Consider the following 27,045-nt stretch of genomic DNA (forward strand, 5'->3'; position numbering starts at 1 on the left):
ATTTGGGGTAAAATATGGACAAACCCAGCCGTTGGGTTACATTTTTACATTACATTTTTAACCCAACATTTGGGTTTGTCCATATTTTACCCAAAATTGGGTTGAAACAACCCAGCATTTTTTAGAGTGTATCTATAATCTCTATCAGCTATAAGGTTATATTATATCAGTATGCGTAGCTAAAAACAACCAGCATGTTATTTTAAATTAAAAAAAAAAAAATTCTTGCCTTATTCTTCTTTTGGCCTTTTGTCTTAAACTGTAATGTATTTATTAAAACAGCACAGAATTTCAAGCAACAATATTGTTTATATTCTTACAAAAACAAAGTCAAAAGTTTGGCTCAAAGTCACACAAGACTGATCAAAATCAAGACTGATATTCAGCAACACACATAAACAAACGATCTGAAAATGAGTGAAAATGGGAATAGAATTAAGTCCAAATAATAGAATTAAGTCCAAATAAAGCACTAACTTCATTTCTGATTCACTTCTAACTCTCACCAGTGAACTAATGCTTCTGTGAAGAAATAGGCAACATAGATAACAGTTCAAGCATATAAACAACAGTAACACAAAATGGGAAATAATGAAACATCCATTCACGCATAAACAGGCACGCCTGTCATACAATAAATAATTGTTTTACGCTGGTACCAAAAGACCACAATATTAACTGACTGGTCTTTACTTTTATAATATTACATTATACACGCTAATATGTGACCCTGGACCACAAAACCAGTCACGAGTCGCACGGGTATATTTGTGGCAATAGCCAACAACACATTGTATGGGTCAAAATGATAGATTTTTCTTTTATGCTAAAAATCATTAGGATATTAAGTAAAGATCATGTTCCGTGAAGATATTTAGTAAATGTCTTACCTTAAATATATAAAAAATATATTTTTGTGAGTGAATGCAGCACAATCGCCAACATAATGAACAACTTTAAAGGAGATTTTCTCAATGTTTCGATTGTTTTTTCACCCTCAGATTCCGGATTTTCTAGTTGTATCTCGGCCAAATATTGATATCATAACAAACCGTACATCAGTGGAAAGCTTATTTATTCAGCTTTCAGATGATATATAACTTGTTTTGTGGTCCAGGGTCACATATATAGCCTGTGTACGTACAGCACCTTTTTGAGCAAGCACTGCCTGTCTCTTTAACAGCAAACGACTTGGTTAAATACAGGCCTTCAGAGCCGTCTCATCCGAGTCTTGTGGAAAGATGGTCTCGGTGTATTTGTAACCATAATAGAGCAGATATGTGATGTGCAAATGACCAAGAGAGACCTGAAAATCCTTTCACAAAGTTTCACCTATAACTCATCTTTTTCAGATTTCACCAGCTCAGGCATGATAAGGAGGAGGAGACATATGAGGGGAAATTCTGACAGCTGTAAATCATGCATGAGCAGCGGTTGGACAAACTGGTGAACAGATACCCTGATGGATCCGCCTTTAATGTTCACTGAGGAGCTCGGAGTCATCTGTCCCACACACAGCGGCCTCATGATGGTTACAGGTCACATTGTGCATTATATCTGCCGCGCTCGTGTTTTACAGGAAGACCTCTTTGTTGATCCACATGAGGCTGCGGGTCTCGTTGGGCTTGGCCTCGTACTCGATGCAGTTGAAGCTGTTGCCGAACTGGCAGTGTTCTCTCTTGTAGTAGTTGTAGTATTTCACTTGCCACACTGTCTCAAACATGCCGGCATCTTTGAACTGGCAACAACAGGAAGATAGAAGGTTAGTAACATTTTATAGTTCGATCAGTTGTACCTCTTTGTGTGGACGTTTGCATGCTCGCGTGTAACAATGCAAAATGAACACAACGGTCTTACTTGTTAACTACAGTAGCATCCTAAATTGATAGCTCACTTTTTTTTGCCATTTATTGCTATTTATTTGCTATTACTTTTAGGTGTTATTGGTTTTTTCTTGCTTGTCCATGTACTCGCTTCCTATTTAATATAGATCAAATATAATACAATTAAAATATATTTAAAAAATATATGTTTTGGAGATTACCGTCTTGGAGATATGTTATACGTTATATTGAGAATAACAAAAATAGGCTCTATATATTTTTTGTGCATCCTTAAAAGGATAGTTCAATCGAAAATTAAGATTTTGTCATCATTTACTCACCCTAAAGTTGTTCTTAACTTGTATGAGTTTCTTTCTTCTGCTGAACTAAAAGGAATTTAAAGAATGTTGTCAGTAATCAAACAGTTGACGGTAGCCTTTGACTTCCACAGAAGAAGGAAAAATACAATGGAAGTCAATGGCTACCATCAACTGTCTGGTTACCGACTCGCGAACGGCTGTTACCAGAAGGCAATGATTATAGTTTATAAAGTCATAAGTATAGATATTTTTCTTACAAAAACGCATCGCTTCACTTCAGAAGGCCCTTATTAACTTAAACTAAAATTACTTTTATGATGGATAGATGCGCTTTTTTGGGCTTCAAAATCACAAATCACACTCCTATTATAATGATTTATATAGGATTTATAAGAATGATTTTCTTTTTTATGAACTCTGATTGTGTTTGACTGAAATAAGAAAGTCATATGCACCTACAGTATAGGATGGCTTGAGGGTGAGCAAATTATGAGATCATTTTCATTTTTGGGTGAACTAACCCTTTAAGAGTGAGTAATTGAATCCTTGACTCAAACTGATTTAAAAAAAAAAAAATCATTCAATAAATGTCACCCAAGTTGATCTAAACTTGGTCCATATAAACTAATAAAGTAGGATATAAATTTCAATCCTCAGGGTCATAAATCCTCTGACTCAAACTCAACTAGGAGTCCTTGCAACTCTCTCAAATACCGGTTTGTGTGTTCTGAAGATGCAAAACTTGAGGGAAATTGAGCAGATTGCATAAATGGCGAGTAAACTAGGATTTTCCTGTTATTCGACTGTCATGAGACAGGAATTTCCTGAACTGCAGCAATTAACATTTTGCCTAGTAAATTATATATAATAAATATATATAAATAGTAAATTACATGTTATTTTGTTAAGCTGTTTGTTCAGAATCGTGATTTCTGTTTCTCAATTTATCCAGAATTGTGCAGCTCAACTACAAATCATATAGGAGCAAAAAAGATTTGAGGCATCATGCAAGCTAAAATAGTGCGGTAGGAGTTACGTGTGAAGTCTTATGCTTAGCTTCAAATCCCTAATCCTCTATGAGCAATTTAGCACCTACCAATTCCACACGATTTCAGTGTTAATTCTGTTCTACTCTTTTCCCTGCTGGTTTTGTTACCTCTATGGAGACCTGCACAGGCTGTCTGTCCCCGCTCTTGGTGTGTGGCACACCCTCAGTATCATAGGTGCCATTGTAGACGATCTGCTCCTCATCTTTGGACTGCTGCTCCAACGGGAAGGGCTTTCCACCGATCCCCATTGTGCTGAAAACCCATTCAAACAAATGCCTGTTTAGCTTAAATGACACATCTGAAATTCCTTCTGTCAATAAAACATTAAAGACTCGTGCACTGTAACCACACGGCTCAGTGTTACAGCCATAACGCGTTTCTAAAGAATCTCCTTTAATGCACATATCAGTCTATTTATAGGCTATATGATAGGCTATTTCTTTTCTTACAGGAGCGCGCGCAGGTGCATATTTCGACATCGTTACAATGAACGACAAACCATCGAGTCCTAAGAGCTATTTGTATATGCAACATATCAGATGCATGGTTCATAAATGCTTTGCACGATTAATTCAGTCGCGTATTCACGTTGAAACGACTTACATGGCCTCCGCGCTACCCGGTTTCACGATCACCTCGATTTTGTATTTCGATCCTGTTAGCATTTTGATGGTCCTGCTCTGGCCGAACCTCGTCCCGTCCACTTTATAAAACACCGGCCCGTCATTAGGTTGGATTTTCAATGAAATCGCGACGTTTATTATCGCTGGAACATCGGCCATGGTTGCGAGATAACGGAGGTCGATGTGTTTCCAGGGCTCCCCGTCATTAAAGGGATGGCGGATCACGGATGGTCCCAGGAAGCTGTTGAGAGATGCTGTGACGTCTACACAAGCCATCACTCCCATTCAGCCATGCAGCATATATATATATGCTTATGCATAACAAGGCTCATATTATACACCAGTGCTGCCCATTATTCTCGCTCGCGCGCGCTGGGTATACGCTGCTTATACGCAGGCAAATAGGAATCGCTACACTTCAAATTGCTTTTATATTTTTCATATTTGTATTCTAGGAGTCATAGATATCGTAAATAGCTTATCAAGCATTCAATTTAGATCGTAAACCCATTGTCCATCTCATCTCCGTTATTCTCGAGATTAAAACAGTCCCTGTCCAAAGTGCTGAAACTGAAGAATCATGTGTTGCTGTAACATTTGTGTCCTGAACATTAAATATGAAATGCACTAAACAAACACACAAAATAGATGCTGTTACGTGTTTGGTGAGCTTGAAATATTAACATAAAATGTATGTACTTAACTCAATTAACAATAAACTTTTTTTTTTCCTTTCAAATATTCTATTAATTGCATGTTTTGGGAGGAATATATGCATTTTGTGATCATTTTTTTTCCTCGTTGTAAAAGCTTTAATAACAACAATGATATAAAACCATACCTGTGCATTTTGAATGGATAGTGTAATTTAAAATTATATAATGAAGAGGAAGTAATCGGAGTAATCAGATGAGTTCAGAAGCAAGTCTCATTTAAAATTCATATTTAGATGTGTCGCAGATTCTTCCCTAATATATGAACAAGTTAATTTACCTTGAGATTGCATAATGCAAGTTAAATACATAATTGTTCTGATAAGAATATTTAAAACATACTCATGTACTTTCAAAATCTATATTTCAACATAAAACAGCTTCCCATTTCATAGCATGACAATATTTCTCTGTTGTTTTAAATGGTTATGTGGTTATAAAGACACATGCGGACAGATAGCAGCAGCAGCAGCAGAATTGAAGGCCGGGGACGAGGAGAGAAGTATAGCATAGGGACGCATGATTTTAAATAATATATTAGCTTTTATAAAATAATTGTTGCGTGATTTAAGGCAAAACACTTTTGGCGATGACTCAAAAGTCATATAAGTTAATAAAAATAAAAAATTTAAAAAGTGCACAATTTTGTTGATCTATCAAAAAAAAAAAAAAGCTCACAAAGTTATAAAACAATTCCATCACATGAAACCTATAAAACATTATTTCCCATACAGTCTGAAGCAAATTTCAGTGCAACTACAGTTATCCATAACAAAAGCCACATCACCATGTATTCTGACCGCCGTAGTCTTTGTGCTTTTTGGCAACACTGATTATAAAATCAAAAACTTAAGAAAAAAAATCTTTGTTGATCTATAAAAAGAGCGAAGAAAAGATCCCTCTCTGTTCCAGCTATAAAACCATTTCAAACCTATCAAATCTAATTTCCCATACAGTCTCTAGCAAATTTCAGTAATAGAAATAACATTTTCCATTACAAAAGCCACGTTATCATGTTTTCTGACCGCCTCAGTCAGTGTTTTTTTTTTTTTTTTGCAACACTGATTATAAAACATCCCATAAAACCATCCAGCAAGTGTTTCAGTAAAAAATTCTCAGTTGTAGACGCATGTCTGATATATTTCAGTCTGATGGCATGATCCCAGAAGTCTCTTATCTCTCCAGTTCTGCCTCCAGTATCTCTCCCCAGGTGTCCACGTCCAGTGGACACATGCTGTTGGGCGGGATATCGTCGGCAGAGCGGATGTTACTGTACCGGCCCTTCAGCCATCTCCTCTTTACGCAGCCTTTCCTGTAGTTTCGCAGAAGAGTAACCTGGGACAGAGGGGAGAAGAAAGGTAAACAGACAGCAGAGGTACAAAATGAAGCAGAGGTTTTCAGGCAGAATATTAATAACACAAACCTTCCACGAACATCCATCAAGCCTGTCCCCGTTCACCTCTCTCCGGCAAATAGCCAGCGCCGTAAAACAGTGGTTCCTCCACAGGTGATCGCTGCCCTCGATGATGTCATTCCAGTTTTTACAGGTGAGCGAGGCCCGGCACAAACTCCTGACGTCCAGCTCGCTGAAGATCCTCACACTCATCTCTGCTGGCAGGGTCTCTGCAAAGTCCTGGTGAAGTGGATCATGACCACCTGGGACCATGGATGGGTCTCCTTCGGGCCTGAAGATGGCGCTCTTGCTCCTTTTGCAGACATTATGCATCTCTCCGCGTCCTAAAACAGTTTCAGTTTCCCAAACCAAGTCGTTTACATGACAGAACCGTTGCCTTACAAATAAAACATGATTATTTGAGCAATACGAAGCTAATATTGTCCGTGGTGCAGTATCTGTTCGTTACTGGACACAGCAGCACCAAAAACGTAAATCTAGCTAGCGTTAACGTTAGCTAACCAATGGCTAACGTTAGAAGAGATTTTAAAAACAACCACGAAACGGTCACATATATATAACTATCCGGTACAAAAAAGTGAAATTCAAGATGATATAAAAAAAAAAGCATGTTATTAAAGGTTCATACCGAAAGTCGCGTCTCGCTGACAGCTGGGGATTTAAACGTCTCTGTTTGTTTACGACAGAAACGTCACAAGGCAATCCTCCCCACCCAGTTCTCACTGCGCATGCGCGAGCCTTCAGCGCCAATGTAGGGTCCTTTTGATTCTTTGTTATTAGAGCAAAATATGAATTATAGGTTACATTTTTATATCATATTAAATTTGCACACCTTCGTCGACAAGAGCTTTGGATAAGTCCGACGTGCGTGTTTATACAGCGCATGCTAGTGGTGGAGTTCACCGGAAGTACTTATTCGCGCACGAAAAGTAATCATCATTATTCATTTTTTCACAGTGAGTTTCTTTTGCACGGTCATTTACATGAGGCAGCGAAAAGTTGGGTTGCATACAAAATACAACACTAACGAATTCGTAGTAAGTAATTATTTCTCAAACTAGTAATGGGAGAGTTTGTACTAAGAAAGACAGCAGCGCGCCGCGAGCACAAATCTGTCTGCACTTTGCATGCACTTTATTTTTTATAGTTAATTAAAGATATTTAATATTTTGGTCTCTGTCTCTTCTTCTACGCAGATGCCAGGCTTTGAGCTGGAGCAGGTGGACGGTGTCGGTGGCAGTGGCAGTCCTATACACCTTCCCGATGGAGAAACTGTTTTGGGGAGAGGACCATTTCTGGGGGTGAGTGAGTGAGCCATTACTACTGTGCAGTGTATTTTCACAAATATGTCTTGATAATATATTAGACAGTATGCTATATTAACCTTGCGCAATGGTTCTTGCCTTTGTGCAAGTTAGCAAGTTATAATGCATATACTATAGTGCCTTTAGTCTGTTGTGTGCTTTTACAGAAATGCTGTTATAAAGCTCAATATGGCATGAAGGAATGACCCAACGCTCTCAGGAAAAAAGGTACAAAGCTTTCACTGGGGCAGTACTCTAAGGTACAAAAGCTAAAAAAAGGTATTAATATCATATGTACACTTAAGGAACTTAAAATGTATTTTTAAAGTACTAATATGAACCTTTAAGTTACTATTATGCACCATTTTGGGGTAAATAATGTACCTTTTTGCTTTTGTACCTTAGCGTACTGCCCCAGTGACAGCTTTGTGCCTGTTTTCTGAGTGAAGTAAAAGAGGCCGTGTTTATGTGAAGGCTGCATGGATAATTTATTGATTCAGATTGTTAAAATATTGTGTCCTGTTGAATGTTTTCGTTGTTGTTTTGGTGTAGTACTACTCTCACAACAAATGTGTTACTTTCAGTTTCCATGATGGGGCTGTTTATTTTGGAGTAATGACAATCAAAGTCCTGAAGATGGCAGTCCAAACTCTCAAATCTTAGGGTTAGAAATCTGTGATATTGAGGTTATATCTCTTATGGAGTGGTCCATGAACTGCGTTCTTCATTGTATTTAACAAACCTCAGAAGTCCGTTTTTTTTATTGGTTGAAGACCCATTAAAATCAAAATAGGAGATTTTTTTTACTTTTATTGTATGTGTGTTATCTGTATATAAGCTAGTGTACACCTAAAAGTTCATCAACTATAGCATATAACACATTTTTAAATATCTCTAGGAAATATGTCAAGACAAGACAAGACAGAAAGCTTATACGGGCCATTTCATTTGATATCATGTGGTCTTTAAATCACCCAGATCTCAGTGAAGTCTGTCATACTGAGCTACAGAAAACAATCTGGTTATGATATAGCAATCATAACAATGGCAATCATAACAATGATACAATGGCTGGGTGAATTTTGAATTTTCTACACTACCATTAAAAATTTTGGGGTCAGAAAAATATGATTTATTCATGGGATCAAAGCTGAATTTTCAGCATCATTACTCCCGTCTTCAGTGTCACATGATCCTTCAGAAATCATTCTTACATTGTGATTTGATGCTCAAGAAACATATTATTATCAATGTTGAAAACAGTTGTGCTGCTTAATATATTTGTGGAAACTGTGATAAAAAAAAAAATATTTTTTTTTCCTCAAAAGAACCTTATATTTTGAAATAGAAATTTTTGTAACATTATAAATCTCTTTACTGTCACTTGCTGAATAAAAATATTAATTTCTTTTTAAAAAATCTTATTGACCCCATGCAAACTTTTGAACCATAGATCACCAGATCCCTTTATAAATTCCAGTTTAAGACGCAGTTTATCATTATATTGTTTTGCATTTTCATATTGCATATTGTTTCATTTTCGTTTTTTACCTCTGCACCAGGTGAATGATAAGCGGGTGTCCAGAAACCACAGCATCCTGGAGAACCACAACGGTCAACTGCGTCTGAAGCCTGTAGGTTTCTGTTAGTTGTCTGATGTGGGCAGAGAGTCGTGATGGTGCTTTTGTCATTTTAGAGACTCTTCTGCCGAACAAAAGCGGCACTGGCCTTTGATGCCAAGACATCAAAAGTTCGTGACGAAGAGCTCTTTCTCTCTTTCGCAGCTGTCGCTCTTAATTACACGTGTCATTACTGCCTCTCAGTCATGCTGGCATAGCAGCGATTTTCAACTCGATTGATCTTTTGACTGTTGAGTTTTTAACAAGCCCTTGTTTTCAAAACGGCATTTATCTCATGAATATTCAGATTATTAATAGCTAATTGAATTAAATCATTAAACACACTATAGACAAGTATGCAAATATTTCTAGCTGCACAAGCTCAATTCAGTTTTGTTGTTATTGTAACTAAAACTTAAAATTTTGGTAACGCTTTGGGCCTCCTTTGTTAACATGTATTAAGTATCTGTTAATAGTTGACCTGATTGGTTACAAGGTAGTTTGTGACGTCAGAAACACCAGCGATTTTAAACCGTGTTTTTGAGACGGTCTTTGGTTCACTGCAGTTTTAATAAGGAAATACTGAGCAATGCTGTCGACTTATGAATCTGCACATGGTTTGTCTTAAAACATATTAAAAACATCACATAGAAATATAAACAACATTAAAAGCTTGATTTTCACCGCAGGGGGACTTTAACAAATGAAACTTTATTGTAAAGGGTCCCCAAAATTGTTTTCAATAATTGAAATGATATAGTATAAATATATTAGATGAAATGTTTAAACATAAAAAACGTAAAAGAAGATTAATAAAAATAAATGTAAGTGCTAAAATTACTAAAACAAAAAGTAAAGCTAAATGGAAATATTTTTTTAAATGACAAAAGCACATAACAAAATAACTAAAAGTTCAACTTAAAAAAAAACAATAACATTATAATAGTATATAAATAATGGTAACATGATATCAGCTCAATTATGTGACTTATTTTGAGAGAGATTGTCAAAGCTGTGTATCCGCGTATCTCGATGATGAATCTCTAACAACACAATATGGCAGAATAATTCTGAATAGTATGATAAAGACCTGTGCAAAAAGAGAATTTTTTGTCAATGTGACTGACCATCATTCCTCTGGTTTCTGTCCTCCAGACACACCTGAACCCATGCTTTATTCAGACGAACATTGTGGCCAGCCCTCAGCCGCTTGAGAAGGACCAGTGGCACTGCCTAAAGGAAGGAGACATCTTCTCTCTCATGCCCGGGAAATACGTTTACAGAGTGCGCCTCAAAGAAGAGGATCAAACCCTCAGGTGATTCAGCCTCTCACTAAAAGCCACTCATTTATTATTCAACTACAACAACAGCAACAACAAACACAGAGCTGCTGAATCTGGCTGGCCGTGCGATGACATGATTTGACAGTGTACGATATGTTTGCAGCAACCTCTCTTTTTATTTCACCCTTTAAAAGAAGGGGTTTAATACATTATTGACTCAATTTACCTTCTCAATACATCCAGGTCTGGCTTCATTCTGTTTGAAACACTTTTATGATTGATTCATGATGGATAAAATGAAGTGCTACGTTGTTTCATTGTTGAATATTGTACAGTTTGCCGCATTATGGAAGTGGAATTGGTTTTAATTCGAATAAGGATCCTTATGAATATTCTCACCCTCATGAATATGCAAAAATACATTTTTTTTTTTTTTTTTTTTTTTTTTTTGTCATCTTAAAATAGTGCCAGTCACTTATCTGATCTTTCCATATTTCCGAGCGTCTGGTTGAACGTGTTCATTTTGACCTTTACCCTTAAAATTGATCTGTGACCCGCTGCGTTTAGATCAAAGGACACTTTTATTGTGTCTCTCTATAATGAGCTCGCACAGGCACACTGGTTTTGACTGGACACCTTCAAACAGGCGCTCTGATAACACCCAGATGATCAGCTGAGGCCAATTGATTATGAATGTGCTGATTTGCCTGCATTTAAAAGTCATGCCTTTCATCTGTGGAATTAGACAATTAGGTGTCTGTCTCTTCTTGTGGCGTGCTCACTGCTCACGCTACACAGGGGATTGTTGTTTTTGCTAATGATGGATTGTTTTAAAGATTGGCAAGATTTTAAGCCTTGATTGTCTCCTCAAAAGGGTGTAATTATTGTGTCTGAATTGTGCAATACATTGTTGAATATTATCCAAGGTATTTGACCAAAGTGCGAGGCTAAAAGAGGACCTATTATGCGTTTTAAAATTGTGTGCATTACAATGTTGCTGTTTGACCATAAAAAAGGTCTGTAAAGTTACAAAGCACAAAGCCACTCCAAAGGCAGTTATTCTCTATATCAGTGTCACTAGGATATTTCCACGTTTCCATTACAGATTTGCGCAAAACTTTTGCATTTTTATTTTTTTTTCTCTCTAAATGTCGACCAAAACCGATTGCGAAATGACACCGTTTCCATTAACCGATGTTATGTGACTAAAACTTTATTTTTTCTCGCGCGATAAGTCATCTAAAAAAAATCATGGCAACGGACGTTGGTAGGTTTATGTATATCCCAGCCACCGCACTGGCCATTATTATTAATCGAAGGAGACGTGGGTGTGTTATCCAAGCTTTAATGGCAAGGAAAGACCTTTATAGGCTACTTGTATTTCTGGGTGTTTCTCCCTCATATCTGCTTTGAGGTCTTGATTGTGGCATTTCTTTGAGGTTTAGAATTAGTTATAATTTATAATTATATACCATTTGTCATAACGTGTCCCGTGAAGGTCAAGAGGAGGTGGTAGATAGGCTCAGGACTCAGACATCATCCAAAGAGGATTTTTATTAAATGCCAGTGGATAAGTAGGGGTGAACATATTCACAGTGATGTCTCAAATAAGAAAAAAAAATTACAAAATTAAACAAAAATAAATAAACACTTGACTCAGTGCAAACTTTGATGTAATAACAAACAAAGAAAAATAAATTGCTACAGGCAGCAAAAATCTTCAGGAATACATTCAGCAATATGACCCCATCTTTACCTACCAAGGTTCAGTTTAGACTGTCTTATATAGCCTAGGACAGGCTCATTACACTCAAGACCGTACCAACTGCAGGGGCATCAATACAAAAACCTTTGTAGCAAAATAACTTCCAAAAATAACTTCCAACAATAATTTAAATAAACTCATTCAGCAACTTAAACTAAATGTAAACACCATAAGGCATTTCTCCATGCCTACATTACCAAGGGTTAAGTCCCATTTCCTATTATTAGAGATGGTTTGCCCCAACACAAGAAAAGTGTATAATTATAATTTATTTATAATTATTTTGTCTTTTATGAATTTAATAAACAACTCTGTCTCGTATTCTGTCTAAACACACAGCGTCATCTACGTCGCGCAAAAACTGTTTCCATTGCAGTTTTGCAAAATATTTATGTTTCGAATTGCCTGTAAAAACGGCTTATGCGAGCATAAAAAACTTTTTTGTTTTTTAAATTTTTGCTAAATTGACGTGTTTCCATTGGCCGTATTTTCAATTTGCACAATTTGAAGGGTAATGGAAACATGGCTACTGTTTTTGAAACGCCTCCATTGTAGTCTTGAATTTTCTTCCAGGAACAAACACATCACAATATTCCTCGTTTAAATAATTCCTGCACAAGGCATATGCAGAAAACAAAGAGACTTGGTTGAGGTGGTTAGTAGTGTGTTGAAACTAGCGTTTATGGTACAGGGTGTGACCTTTCTAAAACAAGCTGGAAGCGGCTGACCAATCACAACACACTGATCCAGCTGGCCAATCAGAGCACATTGCTCTTTTCAGAATGAGGATCTTCATAGAGACAGGAACTAAACAGAGCGTTACTGACAGACTGGGAAGAGAGGTGCTGCAATAATGTTTATTATTATCCCCCCCCCCCCCCCCCCCCCCAAAAAAATCAAGGCTTTGGGCATAATAGGGCCTCTTTAACTTGGAGAAGATTTGCTCTCTTCACAGAAACAGTCAGGCGTTTGAGGAGGAGCTGGAGAAGTGTTTGTCTGGACCGGCAGAGCTCTCTGTAGACGCTGCCACACTCGAAGCCAACGGCTGCGCGCCCACGAGCCCAAGCTGCTCACTCACAGGAGATAAAGGCGCTTCATCACACACTCTTTGCTCTTTACCCGAGGTGTGTGTGTGTGTGTTTGCATCCTACATATAAACTACCATTCAAAGGTTTGAGGTGTGTACGAAGTTTTAATGCCTTTGAAAGAAGTCTCTTCTGCTCAACAAAGCTGCATTGATCAAAAATATAGTAGAAACAGTAATATAGTGAAATATTGTTGCATTTAAAAAATATATTTTCTATTTGAATATATTGTAAAATGTAATTTTATTCCTGTGACCAAAGCTGAATTTTCAGCATCATTACTCCAGTCTTCAGTGTCACATGATCCTTCAGAAATCACTCTAATATGATGATTTGATGCTCAAGAAACATTTATAATAATCAATGATAAAAAACGTTGTGCTGCTTGCTTCATATTTGTGTGGAAACCAGGATTGTTTTTACGTTTAAAAGAACAGCATTTATTTGTCATAGAAATTTTTGTAACATTATAAGTGTCTTTACTGTCACTATTGATCAATTTAAAGCATCCTTACTAAATAAAAGTATTAAAATCTTACCGACTCCAAACTACCGTAGCTTTATACAGATTATAGATGTGGCTTTTTGTGATCTTAAACATTGACACATGCATAATTGTATTGTATCCTGATGTTACGAATGGGGAAATAATTTATTTCAGGAGCAGCAGGACTCTCTCTGCTGTTATGACTGCTTTTGCTATTATTTGCTGTTATGACTGCTTTTGCTATTATTCGTTTTTCCTGTCACATCATATGTGTTTAATACCAGTTTCTTCTATATTAATTCAGTATCTTGCATACTACACTGTAGTCTTCACTTCTATAATTTCTCTCTCTTTGTCGATACATATAATTCTATACCCTACTCTTCGGTACTCCTCTTCTATAAATTATACTTTTCTTATCTATACTCTATTCTGTATTATATTTTCATATTCTCTTCTATACCAACTTAACTATAGTCCTTTAATTTTCACATCTAATCTGTTTTGTGTTTTTAAGGTGACCACGAAGAGCCAACACGACGAGTCTGATTGGCCACAGAAGAAGCGTATCTTGCCAGCCTGGATGATGACGTCAGCATCCACAAGCCCATCAGCCTCCAAAGGTACCGTCACTATGGCGATGGAACACTGTCCCCATGGCAACAGAATCCGGGGTCTGTTTATTCACACCCATACGGAAACAAACCCCCACATCTGTCAAGTGTCCGGTCATCACAGTGATTGTTCTCAGACATTTTTTGGGGGGATGGATTGGAAAAGGAAGAGAGAGTTAGTCGCTTTCCACTTGTCAAATCAGTTGCAGTGCTGTCACTCTAACCCAGCCGGACTGGGTCCAGATTCGGCCCAGATGTCTTCCTCATCCTCAGGGCTTCTCAGATGTATTCTGCAGCTCTCTAGAAATGGGGATGGATTGCTAATGTGCTTGCAAAAGAGCAAGTACAGACTTCATAAGCACCTCATTAGCACCACTCATGCCATATTCAGCTCTCCATCTGGATCTCGTGGCACTGCTAAACTTTCTTAGTCAGCTCATGTAGGTGCAGATTTGTGTCTCTAGCAGGCATTCGTCTTTATCTCTCTATTGTATGATGGCCAATACAGTGGACAGGTCTTAAACACCTTTTTTAAACCATTTAGGGTGTGTTATTACATCCTTACCCATAATTTTTTATCACTGTCCTTGTGTTTTTTATTTATTTATGACAACATAAATCAAAATGACTTTCAGTTGAATTCAGGTGTGTGTGTGTGTGTGCGTGCGTGCGTGTGCATGTGTGTGTGTGTGTGAACATTAACTATCATTCAAAAGTTTGGGGTTGATAAGATTATTTAATGTTTTGTGAAAGAAGTCTCTTCTGCTCAGCAAGGCTGCATTTATTTGATAAAAAATACAGTAAAAATTAATATTGCGAATTTTCCATTTAAAATAAGATATTTTCTATTTGAATATATTGTAAAATGTAATTTATTCCTGTGATCAAGCATCATTACTCCAGTCTTCAGTGTCACATGATCCTTCAGAAATCACTCTAATATGATGATTTGATGCTCAAGAAACATTTCTGATTATTAACAATGTTGAGCTGCTTAATATTTTTTGTGGAAAAGGTAATCTTTTTTTTTTTTCTTTGGTCAAAAGAACATTTATTTGAAATGGATCACTTTTATAACATTATCAATGTCTTTACTGTCACTTTTGATCAATTGAATGCATCCTTGTTAAATAAAAGTATTAATTTCTTTAAAAAAAGAAAAGAAAATAAGTACTGACCCCAAACTTTTGAACAGTAGTCCTCCCCCCCCCACATAATATGCAAGCGTAGTTTTGGCTGTCAGTAGGACTCCAGTTCAAAACATCTGCTATTATTTTCAGTCTTGTGTTTCTGAGCACAAGCATGTCTGAGACTGAAACCCCGGTTTTAAACAAGTAATGGATGCTTTAGTGTGCGAGTTAAGCGTGTGGAAGGACTTTCTGGTCTTTATTAGTTCTTGTTTGCACTTCCAACAGTAATCAAACTTTTTCTTTCCGTTTCACACACTTAACGTGATTTGGCAAGACTGACTCCTGAGGCATGCATTAGTTGTACTGTTCTCTCTGTCTGCAAAACATCTTTCTCATCTCTGAGCTTCTCAGTGCCACGGGTCACATCTGGAGCCCTCTGGGGCCTTTTTCCTACAGATCGTACAGTGTGTAATCACAGCATCAGAAGATTGGCATTGACATTATCCGTCAATTAATCTTCTTTTTTCACGTTCTTTTGGAGCTCAGCAGTGAGAGGGACTCCTACCAAACCCAAACGAGCCGCACCAAAGCGGGCAACTGGACCCAACCGAGCTCGAGCCGCACAGCTGTCATCTGAGGAAGAGGAGCCGGAGGAAGAGCTGCCCAAAAGAAAAACAAAGAGACTGAAGAGTGACTCTGAAGATGAGTCTGTTCCTCTGGTATCTCTGGTGAGAGAAAGTGTTGTATATTAATGTATTATTAATTAATATGTGAGTATAAAAAGGATAATTGTGATTCTTAATCATTTGAAATGGCCTGTAGACTCCAAGTTTTTAATTTTTGATTAATAATAATAACAACAACATAACATTTTGGATTACGTGATGGAAGCATACTGTTTATTAAAAATAACAACAATAATAAATCATAATAAAATGTATTATAATATTATAATTGTTAAGATTAATAATAATTTGAATTGTCTTATAGACTGCACATTTTTTATTTGTGATTACTATTTATTAAATGAATTATAGTATCACATTTCACTGCTTATTTATGTGATTATCATTTGCTGTTACTGTATTAAATATATAAATATATATATAAATGTAATATATATTAAATATAAATTTAAATATATATATAAATATATATAATATATAAACCGTAAAGGTATGCACATGCCAAACACTACATTTTTGGATACAATAATAAAATTAATTATTATTAATTAAAAATGTGTTCCCACGACTTAATACGGCAGCACGTTTTACTTATTCGTTCCCTCGTTTTATGCAAATCAGCACGATATAATAATTTGGCCACGTTGTAATTTGTTTGCTTGTTTTAGTTAAATCAAAATGAGAGAACAATTTAGTAAAACGTGGCCACGGTTTACTAAATCAAGGGAACAGAATATTATATCATATGCATGATTTAGTAAAACGAGGGAACACATTGTTATATCATGTGCACAATTTATTTAATACGAGAGAACCATGATTTACTAAAACGAGAGAACAAATTCTTAATTTGTGGCCACGATATGTATCTTTTTTTTCTGCATATCATGTGCAGGGCTCTGTAGTAAAACCTGGTAGAGATGAATACATGAATTGTCCCATTTAGCTAATACCTGAATTGTGTTGCATTGAATTGAAGTATTTACTGTGTGCCCGGATGTCCTGACAGGATGATGCCGCTGCTCCCAGGAGCAGTAGAGTCAGAACAGTCCCAGACGGAGAGAACAGCACCGGGTTGATGGAGCGTGATGATGGAGAGACGAGAGGAGACGAGGTCAGACGAGGAGCCCAAGCTGAAGATCCCAGTGATTCTCAGGCCAGCCAGGGCCCCTCGCAGAGGTCAAAGGTCACGGAGGCCGAGAGCAAAACAAGCATTAGTAAGGTGAAAAAACAGCGGCGGATGCGGTGTGCTTACGGCAGCTCCTGCTACAGGTACTTCAATAACCTTCAGCTTTTTAAAGCAACACTAAATACATTTGTTTTACCTTTAAATAATTAAATCATTCCCCTCCAAACTTTTCTTTAGAAACAGTCATAAATAAGTAAAAGCATCATCTCTAACTGACAGCAGTTGTGATTGATCAATTACTCTTTGAGAGTTTCTTTCTGTTGACATTTTAATAGAAATATTCCTGTTATGAAGGTTCACAGAATGATAACGACAATCGGAAATGAAGGACAGAAACGTTCAATTTCCAACTAGATTAGCTGTCAGTCAGTGTAATTAAGTTGCATGAATGCTCGTGATTTGAATTCACTTGACCTATTGTGTTCCAGCATGCATTGCAGTTCACTCAGCAATTGTGTTTTTCCTGTCTCCAGGAAAAATCCACTCCACTTTCAGGAGAGCAGTCACCCCGGAGACAGTGATTATGAGGAGGAGGAGGAGGAGGAGGAAGGAGAAGCGGATGCTGATGACGCTGATGACGATGACAGGCCGGAGTGTCCGTACGGGACCCACTGCTACAGGTGACAACAAATGAGATTAAAAACACCACCATACTTCATTTAAATATTTATTTTCAGTTAGAAGTTTATTGAAGTTTTTGGGTCTTTTGAGATGAGAGTTTGGATACTATTAAAACTGTTACTTTCAGAACTCAAAACATTTATTGAAACTAAGATACAAAAAAATGACTTGTTCTGAAATACTTTCTTATTTCATAAACAATTAGACATTAACCTAAAGGGATAGTTCACCCTTAAGGCGAGACACTACAGGTGAATAGGGTAATATTTTTAACTAGCAGATATTACCATGAAACTTTCCCAGTTGATTACCTACATTAAGATGAGAAAAAAATGTATTACAAGTTTTCTGTAATTTAATGTTTAAATATGCAAATTAGGCATTATCTAATTAAATATGCACTAATTTGCCTATATTTTATAAAACGAAATCTCAGAATTGGATAAAGCCAGGTTCAAAATTATTTTTTTCATTGTGTTCACATATTAGATGGGAAAAAATTACAGAGGGAATTATGGATATCTACTTTTGTTATCCTGTAAATCAGAATATACTGTCAATAGCCTTAAAAAATGTATTTTCGCCATGTTTTTGGGAATAAAATGTTAAATAAATCAGGCTAGGAATAATATATTTACAAATCCCTCTGTAATTGTCTTCATAATATAACTAGGTACAAGACTGGAAAGTTTGGTGTGTATAGGTGCTACTGAAGAGGAGATTTCGGACTTGGAGTATGAGAGAAAAGTCATTTTGAGAAAAAGGCATTTAAAGATTTGTAATGTAAAAAATCATACTTTTTTAGTGGAAACAGCTATTTACTGACACAATATCTTATCAAATCATTAGCAACAACAATACAAACCACCTAAATCACATCAAAACTTATAAACACAGCATTTATGGCCTTGAACTAAGCAGAAAAACAGTCAAAAACACACATCTAAATTTCAGAGCGCGTCACGTGATGCATCTGAACGAATCACGTTGTCAGAAATTGACATCAGCCAATGAGATTTCGCTTTTAGGGTTAAATGCCCATTTTACTTTCACGTTTGGTTACTGATTAAAAGGAAATGACCATATTTGGATCCGACAGCATTGTACAGAAGAGAGAGAGCTTTCCAGACGTGTGCGTGATTAAAGGAAGAACACAGAGATCGCGGAGCAGCGCGTTGATTAAGAACGCCAACTTTTTTTGAATTTCAGAGAAATCTACAGACGCAAATAGACAAAGTGTAGTAAAATAAAGACCTAAATGTGTATTTTGGACTTTTTTTCACCACAAGTCTGAAAGAAGACATGTTATTGAAGACAAATAGCCCAAAATCTCAAAATTGACCAGTGAAAAAAAAACGATGTTTTTGTCTGCCGTGTCTCGCCTTAAATAAAAATTCTGTCATAATTTACTCGCCCTCAAGTTGTTCTAAACCTGTATGAGTTTCTTTCATCCTTTAACACAAAAGAGGATATTTTGAAGAATGTTGGTAACCAAACAGTCTCTGGTCCCAATTGACTTCCATAGTATGAAAAAAATAAGTGAATGATAACAAATTTTCATTTTTGGGTGAACTATCCCTTTAAGACGTAGGAAGTTGAGCGTAGGAAGAAAAAATTAAGGCAAGGCACTAAAGGTGAATAGGGTGAAGAGTTTATTAATCACAATACATTAAGACAGTTGTTTTGTATTACAAGTTTTATGAAATGTATCTGCATACAACTTCAAACCAGAAGTCCAAACTGGATAAAGCCAGGCTTAAAATAATTTTTTCATTTTGTTGACATATTATAGTTTTGGATCTCTCTTTTTATCATAAAATATATCTAAATTACTTGTTATTTTGTTTAGTTGTCTAGTTAGAATCAGGATCTTTATTCTAAACCAAAAATTGTGATTCTCAGTTAATCAAGAACCGTGCAGCTGTTATAGGAATAAAATTAGAAAAAAGATCAGTCCACGCAAGCACAACTGAAGTGGAGATATGTGACGCAGTGCAGGAGAAAAATATTTGCATTGTAATTTAAATCTTTTTTCCGCTAGTCTGAAAGAAGACATGTTATGGAAGCAAAATAGCCCAAAATGTCAAAATTGACGAGTGCATGAATAAGCAATGGATTTGCCTCATCTGTTAGATTAATAAAGCATTAAGTGTAATTCAAGCATTTTGTTTAAAGTGTGTTCTGTGTGCTTGTCTCAATGTTTCAGGAAGAATCCACTTCACAAGAAAGAGTACAAACACACTAAATCACCACGTGAGTATTTTTAAATGTGAATTAATGTGAACTCTCTTGCCACAATTAAATGCTTGGAGTAAGATGAAGGGTTTGCTCAAAGTATAACAATAATAAAAGTTATGCTTACCTTAGAAGACTCCACTAATTGAGAGTAAGAGGTTTCTATCTGTCCTCCCTAACTTCAAAATGAATATAATGTTGTATTTACTTCCTCTTGGGATCCTGGTTGGCAATTTAGAGAAATGGATTTAGTGAGTCACTCCCCAGAATTCAGTTGTTAGTGCCAAAATTGTTTTTTTGGGTAATAATATGTAATTTTATGACTGCTCGTGCTAAATCACCACATTATTGCTTTTTAAATGTGAAAGAAATTGTTTTTTTTATCTAAGAAGGAGAAATATTAGTTGCACTTTCCAAAATTCATATCCTAAGTCCTAAAAAATGCCATCAGTCTTTCTTCCCTGTCTCCTCTCCTTTCCTCTGTCCTGTCTAATTTGGATTGATGGACCAATCGAGCAGCGTGAAATTCCACTGTAGGCCGCAGCGTTTCTGTGTGAGGTGTGAACCAAGATTATCATCCTCTGGACTGTTTTCAGAAGTACACTGCGTTTTTCCTGCATTTATGTTTCCATTAGGAATAAATTGTGTGGTGGAAACTACAAAAAGCTAGGCTATGTGAGCCATTTGAGAGACGCATACATTTTAAGTCATATAGGCTATCTCAAATGACCAAACGCTTGGTTGATATTCAAATTTAGTACATTCTGGATCTAAGGACAGGCAGAGAAAATTCAAAAATACATTAAATTATAAAATGTATACCAACATTTTTTTAAAAATACTTTATAACCTGAAAGTTGATGAAAATGTAATGCGATGCTCTACTTACGCACTCAGAAACGGCCGTTCTAATTACATTTTAAGAAATTCGCTTTTCAAAAACCTCGTAACTCAATTTGAGCTTGAAAGACACGCTATATTGGTCCAATGAGGGTTTCCAATAATACGGGGAAGGTTTCTTGCGTGTTCCGTCTTTTCTCTTGACTAAGTATTTTGGGTTAAATAAGACACCTTCACATATGCAATTATCTCGTTTTAATCTGACTCCATGAATTAAAAAGGTTCAATATGACAAAATAAGGTTATGTTTACACTTAAAATAGTTACAAAATAGGTTCATGTGATAATAACTTAAACCATTACTTGTACCCAGCATAAATGTAAAATGTTACCAGAGAGAGAGAGAGAGAGCCAAAGGCAGAGCATATGACTTAAATTATCTTTAAAATATATTTAAAATGATATAACCTACATGTTTCACATTCTTTTTATGACAAGAAAACATCCTTAACTTCTGAAAGTGAACATCAGTGTTTTACTGTAGCATAAGAAGTGTTATTTTAACAAACCACAGGGTTTCAGGTTATCCTACATTAGGTTTATTTAATAAAAGATACTGAATCATAAAATATAAAAATAAAACATTGCTTAGTTTTCACTGTATGAATTAAATATATCCTGATACTTATTAAAGCAAAAAAAAAACCCGTTGTCTTTTGTTCATGACCCCATTTATTGCAAGCTGTTGCGATATGCATATTGCGATATATACACTTGCGATATTTTGATAAATTCTAAATATTGTGCAGCCCTAATCAGCATGGTCCTTGTGAGAGAAAAGGGGGATCTTACAAGCTTGATTTTAGTCAAATGTTTGTAATGTAATGACAGATTCAAGTGTCTGAACGTATATAAAGCCACAATATCAATGTTGATATATGAACACGGTGATTAATTAATTAAATTTTGTTTGTTTTTTCCCCTCTATTTCCTAAAAGGTAGCGTTTTTGGATTTCTAAGTATCATGTGACTCTGAAGACTGGAGTAATGATGCTGAAAATACAGCTTTGATCACAGGAATAAATAATTTTTTTGCAATATATTGAAGTAGAAAACTAATACAATATTACTGTTTTTACTGTATTTTTGATCAAATAAATGCAGACTATGGTACTTTTAAAAACATTTTAAAAATCTTTCCGTCCTATAAAGCATTTAATCATGCCAGTTAAATAATTACCGGTAATTGAAATGCTGTAAAGTCAATCAACTCTTATCACATAATCTACCACAAAACTGCTTTTTTTTTTGTCCCAGTAAAATCGCTGTTATATAAGTGGATCAGCCTGAAGTGAGTCATGTTGAAGGCTCTCTGACATCTTTACTGTAAAGAGGTGCGTCTTCATCCTCGTCTGAAGGGTTTTGGGGTTTTTTTGTATCTGTAATTTAATTAAAAATAGCTACTGTAGGTGGCCGTATCGACCGTCACTCGGGTTTAGCCATCTCATCTCTGTTTGCACACAGCCCTCGATGAAAGTGTGATATACAGTTTCTCTTCTCTGAGATGCGATCGCTTTGACACTCTGAGATGAACAATAACCTATATGTTTATTGTTCCAAATCCTGCATATTTAACACCCGCAAATCTGTGCGTCCCACTGAAGCCTAAATCTGAATAATTTTCCATGGGACTGAATGAGCGTAATGTTTGGTGAGGACATTTAACATAATTAAACTGCTGTGTGAACCCTGAGGAGGAACCGAGTGCACAGATGGACAACAGCAGAAATATTAGGAGAAACATCAACGGATGTTTCATTATTAGCAGTCGCTGTGCTTGCTGGACGCCTCACAAAAAAAGCAGGGCCAGAACCACAGACGCTCGCAGCTGTTTTCAGAACGTTTTCCTTCTCGGATCATCCTAAAAACTGAAGCTTGTAACCGCATAACTGTGCAAGATGTTTCTTCTTAAGCCCTGTTTACACGCTCACAAGGGGTCAGTGCGAAATGCAGGTGTAAGCGGCTCCAAAATGTTCAATTCAAACCACATTTCATGTTGTTCTGTTTCCCCAGCTAGGACCGCTGCTGAAGAGGATGAAGACCGCTACGAAAACAGTTTCATTAATGACGAGAGCGAGGAGGAGGACGAGGTGGATGAAGACTCGGACTATGTGCCCGAATCGGACGACAGTGGAAAAGGAGAGGACTTTAAACAGCTGCAGAAAGAGGCAAAAGCCTTCCTCGGGAAGAAGTGACTCGTTTGGGGTAGATTACATGAAAAACACTTCTTCACACTAATCTCACAAAGACTGAGGAGCATCTGACACTGGGTTGGACTGAATCCCTGTCCGTGGAGGCATTTTATTCAGTTTTAGATGACCTTCCTATACCTTTTGCCCTCACATTTTAAAGAATGGATCACCCAGAAATGAATTTAACAGTTTTTTTTTGGAGATTGGCATTTAATGATCATCTTATTTCATTGAAAATGATGACACAATTTTTGTTTTTTAGGTAAACTATTTCTTTAATTCCAGCTGAATCTTACATTCTTCACAATCTTTGTGTTTTTTTTGTTTTGTTTTTTACCTTTCTCTTATCCCGTCCTGTGAGTGTTTTTTTGCTGCTGGGTTTGACAGAATCATTTTATTCAATTTTATATTACCTTTATTACCCTTTTGCTTTCACATTTTAAGGAATAATTTTAAATTATGAGCTGTTCCTTATTAAATTATGAGCTGTGATGAGCTTGGCATTACGTGATCACCATCTCTGCTTTCCTTTGTAAGTGACACTGTTTTAATTTTTAGGTGAACTATCCCTTTAATTCTCACTTAATCTTATTTACTTTCTCTTATCCCAGCCGGTCTTATCCTGTCTGTGAGTGTTTGTATAGATGCTGCTACTTTGTAAGTCTCTTTTTTTGTTCATTGTATGAATTCAGTCAATTATAGTTGTTTGGGCTTTTATTTTCACTGACCGGCTGTTCATTTCTACTGCCGGGTCTTGATTGAATCAAGGTTTAGAGCTATAGGAAAAATAAACCGATGAACCAGTTGCAACACTTAGTTCAGTAACATAATTTCTAAAATGCTTTTTAATTGCTACAATTACACAAATACACTATATATGTATATGTATATATTATCTGCCAGTGACATTTATAGAGCAACAGCAAAGGTCATTGTTGTTTTGAGTTTGGCATCCTAACTGAAATGGAACCTTAAGTGAGCAATTTGGAATATTACTTAAGCCCTAAGTAGTGTTCCAAATAGTGTTCCAAATCGCTCACTCAGGGTTCCATTTCAGAATGCTATTTGTATGATTCACGGAGTTACTCCCTAAAGCCCCGTTCACACCGCCAGCGATTTTGTTGCTGTATGTCGCTAGTCTCTGTACTGTGAAGTCGCTTGTGGGCGTTGGTAGTGCTGTCGCTCTAATGTTATTGGTTGACTGGACGTCTGGCCATATCTATACTAAATGCCATCACAAGTGATACAACTATATCATTTTAATTTGACTGGAAATGATAGGCTCAAAAGAAACGGTATGCTGTTGGGAGAGTGTTTTTATATTACCATAGCAGTGTTCAGTGGATTAAATAATTTACTAGATTATCGATCAATCAAGCAACAAATTAAACTCACTCATACGGTCATAAATTACTAAAACGTCATTCGTATTTGACAAATAATAAATTTTCTTGTCTCTAATAGTCAACACAAGGCAGGGGAAACTGTAAAGTGAACTGCAGCAGTGCATCAAAAACTTACAACACTCGAACTATAAATGCATGAATTAAACTCACTGAGACTGTCGACAGGTTTGTTCCATGCATCATTTTATTATATCCATGAATGTGGTTAGTCAAATCATATAAGTGATATCGCCCTCGAACTCTGTCTCGCCTGCACTCCGAGACGGTGACGTAACGTGAGCTCCACTGAAAGTCTTCTTTCCTATTGGTTGTCGCTCGCGAAAATCGCTTCTCATTTGCATAAAGTTGAAATTTCTGAACTTTTGTCGCTTGTCTCCTGTTGCTTGACACTCCCACATTCTGTCGCCAAGGTCACTGTCGCTCGTGTCGCCGGAAGTCGCCAGCGCTCCATTGAAATGAATGGGATCTTGTCGCTTTGTCGCTGCGTGTCGCTGGTTTAAGTTATCTGGGCTTAAGTCTTTCCAACAAATACACACACGTCTATAGACTGAACGCATAATACGGCTGCCATGACGTCACCATTTGTAGTTTACACACAGACGATAACGGTATCTTTTTCAAAAACATGCACTTTGAATCCCATTTTCTAAAGTTTGCCTTTTCAGGCCCCCAAAATGGCCTGCTGTTGTGTAAATGAACGGTTTTCTGTTTTTAGTTGAAAATGGTGTCGTGTAATGGCCCCTTAGGGAGTAACGGCGTGCATCATAACAAAGAGCGCTCTTTTCAGTGCACAGGATAAGACTGCTATTGATACTTTTTGGTATTGAATAAGCATTGCCTCGTCTGACGCGGCTTTAACGTTTGGCCAAAACAAAGTATCTTAGAAGGCAGCCTACATTTTAGAAGAGCATTCACATCGGAAGGACACGCTTGATACATTAAAATGCTGTCTAGATAGGCAGCTCGCATGGTTTTTGAACACAGCCTCTGAAAGCAGAGACATCACCAAGAGTTACTTCTGTATTTCATTTCTGATTCTAGCCAGAACCCTGTGGGCTGCAGTTTTTGGAAAGTTTTTCAGAGATTAAGTTATTATCTGTGACTGAGCAAGTACAAATGACTAAATGGAGAAGGGAACACAAGCCTTAAACAGGAAATCCATGACTTTTGAGATATGGCTCAGGAGTCTGAAACCGTTCAGTTTAGAAATCACAAACAAACATCTGAGCATTCAGCAACTGTTGATCTAAGCAGATTACGAGTGCTTAGTCAAGCTTTATACATCATACAAAGCATTAAGATGTGTGGGGTTTTTTTTCCTGTGGAATATCTTGGACTTTTGTCTGTTTATAAAGCTTATTGTTGCACTTGTCTGTTGATGGAAAGCATTGTTTCTGTTTTGTCAGATAAAGCAACACCACCCTGAATCAAGCCCGTGTTTGTGACCCTCGTAAGTGATTGATTTGTAACGACTTCATGCGCCACATTGGGAGAATTGACTCATGATTGATTGGCACATGTGAAATTTCTTGAAAAATCTCCAACTGTGAGGTTGAAACTTGGAGTGTATGCTTGGACCAGGGCTTATTTCCTGATTAAGACCAGCGTGTGTGTGTGTGTGTGTGTGTGTGTGTGTGTTCTGAATATGCACTATATTCCAAGTCTTTTGAAGTCGCACTATAGCTTTGTGAAATTTAAGATACTGTCTTAAATTATGGGCTGTTGCTCACACAAAGCTGTCATATGACTTTATAAAACTTAGCTCAAGTCATATAGAATACAAATACTTTCATGATGCATTTGATTTTGTTTTTGTTCTTTGTTTCTGTTCGTTTTTTGGGGAGATTGGCATTAAATGATCACCATCTGCTTTAATTGTAAATTATATTTATTTTTGGGTAAACTACTCACTGTCACTGAATCTTACTTTCTTCACAATCTAATTTTTGTTGATCAAAAACAGTGATTGAGAACTTATTCTGATCTGCTTTAAACGAGTCATCAGCCGTTCCACTCTCACTTCCTACACAAACCTACGTAGGTTTGTAACAAATTTGCATAATGCCAGCCTATGGTCTTTATTGTCTGCCGGCGAACAAGGTCTACTTTGACCCTCAAACACTAGTTGTAGCTGAGGTATGGAAGAGTTGCCTTGTGTTGTTGACATGTTGAGAAGAAACTGTTTTCTGCGTTCCCAAAGCAAATCCACTTTGCATGCACTTCCAAAGGATTTGCGCTCTGGCTGGATGTGATATGGAAGAACTGACGGCATTGTTACTGTTCGTATCACTGTGTATCAAATGCTGTGCAAGATCTGGAGCTGAAATTCAGATATGGTAATAAGCGTTTTGGCCGACCACTTACAGCGCGTGTCGGAAACAATCACAAAGGACTAGGCCATCTGACCAATCAGAGTAGACCAATCACAACAGACTGGGCCATCTGACCAATCAGAGTAGACCAATCACAACAGACTGGGCCATCTGACCAATCAGAGCAGAGTAGGCTCTTAGAAAGGAGGAGATTAGAGAGACCTGATCCTTTATCAAACTATTTCAAATGCTGTGAGAATAGAGGTGGTGCTGTA

The 27,045-nt window shown here is 36.8% G+C and overlaps 3 protein-coding genes across 9 annotated transcripts; 1 reads left to right on the forward strand and 2 right to left on the reverse strand.

The window, feature by feature from the left end:
• Nucleotides 1-227: 227 nt before the first annotated feature.
• Nucleotides 228-4,100, reverse strand: cnrip1a (cannabinoid receptor interacting protein 1a; the record flags this gene model as incomplete). Of its 2 annotated transcripts, XR_013798162.1 has the most annotated exons (4): nucleotides 228-730; nucleotides 1,141-1,738; nucleotides 3,300-3,444; nucleotides 3,796-4,100. XR_013798162.1 is itself a non-coding variant. In XM_079617286.1 (3 exons), the coding sequence occupies 3 exons, from the start codon at nucleotides 4,098-4,100 to the stop codon at nucleotides 1,574-1,576; spliced, it is 615 nt and encodes a 204-aa protein (XP_079473412.1). In that variant the 3' UTR covers nucleotides 244-1,573. The 2 variants fall into 2 exon arrangements, 1 of the variants encoding a protein (XP_079473412.1); XM_079617286.1 differs by having other exon boundaries at nucleotides 244-1,738.
• A 115-nt stretch (nucleotides 4,101-4,215) lies between these two features.
• Nucleotides 4,216-6,708, reverse strand: fbxo48 (F-box protein 48). The gene is made up of 3 exons (XM_079617290.1): nucleotides 6,571-6,708; nucleotides 5,952-6,265; nucleotides 4,216-5,863 (listed from the first exon to the last, which is right to left on the reverse strand). The coding sequence occupies exons 2-3, from the start codon at nucleotides 6,252-6,254 to the stop codon at nucleotides 5,702-5,704; spliced, it is 465 nt and encodes a 154-aa protein (XP_079473416.1). The 5' UTR covers nucleotides 6,255-6,265; nucleotides 6,571-6,708; the 3' UTR covers nucleotides 4,216-5,701.
• Nucleotides 6,586-23,880, forward strand: aplf (aprataxin and PNKP like factor). Of its 6 annotated transcripts, XM_079617264.1 has the most exons (12): nucleotides 6,586-6,693; nucleotides 6,900-6,979; nucleotides 7,139-7,243; nucleotides 8,809-8,880; nucleotides 10,021-10,181; nucleotides 12,869-13,037; nucleotides 14,003-14,108; nucleotides 15,776-15,957; nucleotides 16,925-17,187; nucleotides 17,578-17,724; nucleotides 19,932-19,978; nucleotides 22,874-23,880. In XM_079617264.1, the coding sequence occupies exons 2-12, from the start codon at nucleotides 6,926-6,928 to the stop codon at nucleotides 23,053-23,055; spliced, it is 1,488 nt and encodes a 495-aa protein (XP_079473390.1). In that variant the 5' UTR covers nucleotides 6,586-6,693; nucleotides 6,900-6,925; the 3' UTR covers nucleotides 23,056-23,880. The 6 variants fall into 6 exon arrangements, with proteins under 6 accessions (XP_079473390.1, XP_079473389.1, XP_079473394.1 ...); XM_079617263.1 differs by having other exon boundaries at nucleotides 6,586-6,979; XM_079617268.1 differs by lacking the exon at nucleotides 6,900-6,979 and having other exon boundaries at nucleotides 6,592-6,693.
• Nucleotides 23,881-27,045: the final 3,165 nt, after the last annotated feature.

Source organism: Phoxinus phoxinus (assembly GCF_949152265.1).
Source record: "Phoxinus phoxinus genome assembly, chromosome: 6".
In the NCBI taxonomy this organism is placed as follows: domain Eukaryota; kingdom Metazoa; phylum Chordata; class Actinopteri; order Cypriniformes; family Leuciscidae; genus Phoxinus; species Phoxinus phoxinus.

Bases quoted from the DNA above. Each gene is read 5' to 3' on its own strand.
- fbxo48 (XM_079617290.1), bottom strand. From the start codon at position 6,254: ATGCATAATGTCTGCAAAAGGAGCAAGAGCGCCATCTTCAGGCCCGAA. The intron at 5,864-5,951 runs GTTTGTGTTATT...CCTCTGTCCCAG, and splicing joins TTGATGGATGTTCGTGGAAG to GTTACTCTTCTGCGAAACTA.
- aplf (XM_079617267.1), top strand. From the start codon at position 6,826: ATGCTAGTGGTGGAGTTCACCGGAAGTACTTATTCGCGCACGAAAAGT. The intron at 10,182-12,868 runs GTGATTCAGCCT...CTCTCTTCACAG, and splicing joins GAAGAGGATCAAACCCTCAG to AAACAGTCAGGCGTTTGAGG. The intron at 13,038-14,002 runs GTGTGTGTGTGT...TGTGTTTTTAAG, and splicing joins CTCTTTGCTCTTTACCCGAG to GTGACCACGAAGAGCCAACA.